This window comes from Galeopterus variegatus, unplaced genomic scaffold (assembly GCF_000696425.1).
Source record: "Galeopterus variegatus unplaced genomic scaffold, G_variegatus-3.0.2 Scaffold13960, whole genome shotgun sequence".
NCBI classification, from domain to species: domain Eukaryota; kingdom Metazoa; phylum Chordata; class Mammalia; order Dermoptera; family Cynocephalidae; genus Galeopterus; species Galeopterus variegatus.
The window spans coordinates 24,623-26,124 of NW_007740071.1; the positions used below are offsets into that span (position 1 = coordinate 24,623).

A 1,502-nucleotide genomic window follows, 5' to 3' on the forward strand; every position below is an offset into this window, starting at 1 on the left:
AATCACCTTCTGCCTTTTAACCCAACAAAAATCAAAGGAAGAGTTGGTGTACAAGACACAGTAAGCTGAAGTATTTGAAAAAATTCTCTCAAGAGTATGGGCTCCTCAATTACAATTTTCAGGGACGATCCTGAACTATTCATATTTTATGACTTGAAAATTAAACTTACTTTGGAATCACATGTATAAAATTCTAGTACACATAGTAAAGTATTTAAAAATAATTTGTAAACATTGCTACAAATGGTCAAAAAATTTTTTACAAATTTTTTGAATGTGTTCTTCACTTCTTTGTTCCTAAGGCTATAGATCAATGGGTTCAGCATGGGAATCACCACTGTATAAAACACAGAAGCCACTTTAATTATAAGCCGTGAAGTTTTAGCATTAGGGACACAGAAAAGGAAAAGGACGGTTCCATGGAAGATGGTGATGGCCGTCAGGTGGGAGGCACAGGTGGAGAAGGTTTTCCAGCGCCCACTTGCAGAAGGTATCTTCATAACAGTAATGAAAATTAGTATATATGACATAAGAATAATCATCAGGCTGCTCATTTCATTGAATACCACAATAATAAAACATAGCATCTGGGTGATATAGGGATCTGAGCAGGAGACAGAAATAATTACAGAGTGGTCACAGATAAAATTATTTATGATGCTAGACTTACAATAGGAGAGTGTAAGAAGAAAATACGTGAGTGTCAGGGAACACACTACACCCCATGTGTAAGACCCACCCACCAGAAGAGCAGAAAGCTTCTGAGACATAATAGTAGTATAGAGCAAAGGGTTGCAAACAGCCACAAAACGATCATAGGCCATCGCTGCTAGCATGAAAGTTTCTGTCACTGCAAAACTGCAAGTGAAACAAAATTGCATGATGCAGCCTGAGAAAGAGATAGTTCTGTCTTCCACAACCAAGTTCTCCAACAGTTTTGGTGTAACTATGGTGGAATAACAGAAATCTACAAAGGACAAGTGACTCAGGAAAAAGTACATGATAGTGTGCAGTTTTGAATTGACCTTGATGATGATTATCATGCCCAAATTCCCCACCACAGTGACTGTGTAGATGGACAAGAAAACCAGAAAGAGTAGAATCTGATATTCTGGGTATTCTGAAAAACCTAGGAGAATAAAAGTGAGTGTGCTGCTTTGATTTCCTTCAGATAACATCATGATTCCTGTTGGATAAAATAAAACAAAAAGTTATTTCTGGAAAGTAGACTGAAGACAGAAAGGAGACACAGAGAGAGGAAAGAGGCTTCAAGTGTTTCTGTTAAGAGTGGCACAGAAGAGTGGTTTTCAAAGTCCAGTCCCCAAACAGAAGCAGCAGCACCACCTGGATTCCAAGTTCTGCAGCCTCATCATCAGACTTCTAAATCTAGAATTCTGGGATGAGGCCCACAATTTGTCTTTTAACCTGTCCTCCAGGTTATTTTGTTGCATGCTAAAGGGTGAGAACCAACGGTGTGGGAAATATGTAATAATCACGCTATT

At 38.4% G+C, this 1,502-nt stretch overlaps 1 protein-coding gene across 1 annotated transcript; it reads right to left on the reverse strand.

Annotated features, from left to right (window-relative positions):
• Window positions 1-263: 263 nt before the first annotated feature.
• Window positions 264-1,181, reverse strand: LOC103581799 (olfactory receptor 5D13-like; the record flags this gene model as incomplete). Its single annotated transcript, XM_008563548.1, has 1 exon — window positions 264-1,181. A coding segment is annotated over exon 1 (918 nt), but the record flags the coding sequence as incomplete, so codon positions are not given.
• Between the last annotated feature and the right edge of the window lie 321 nt (window positions 1,182-1,502).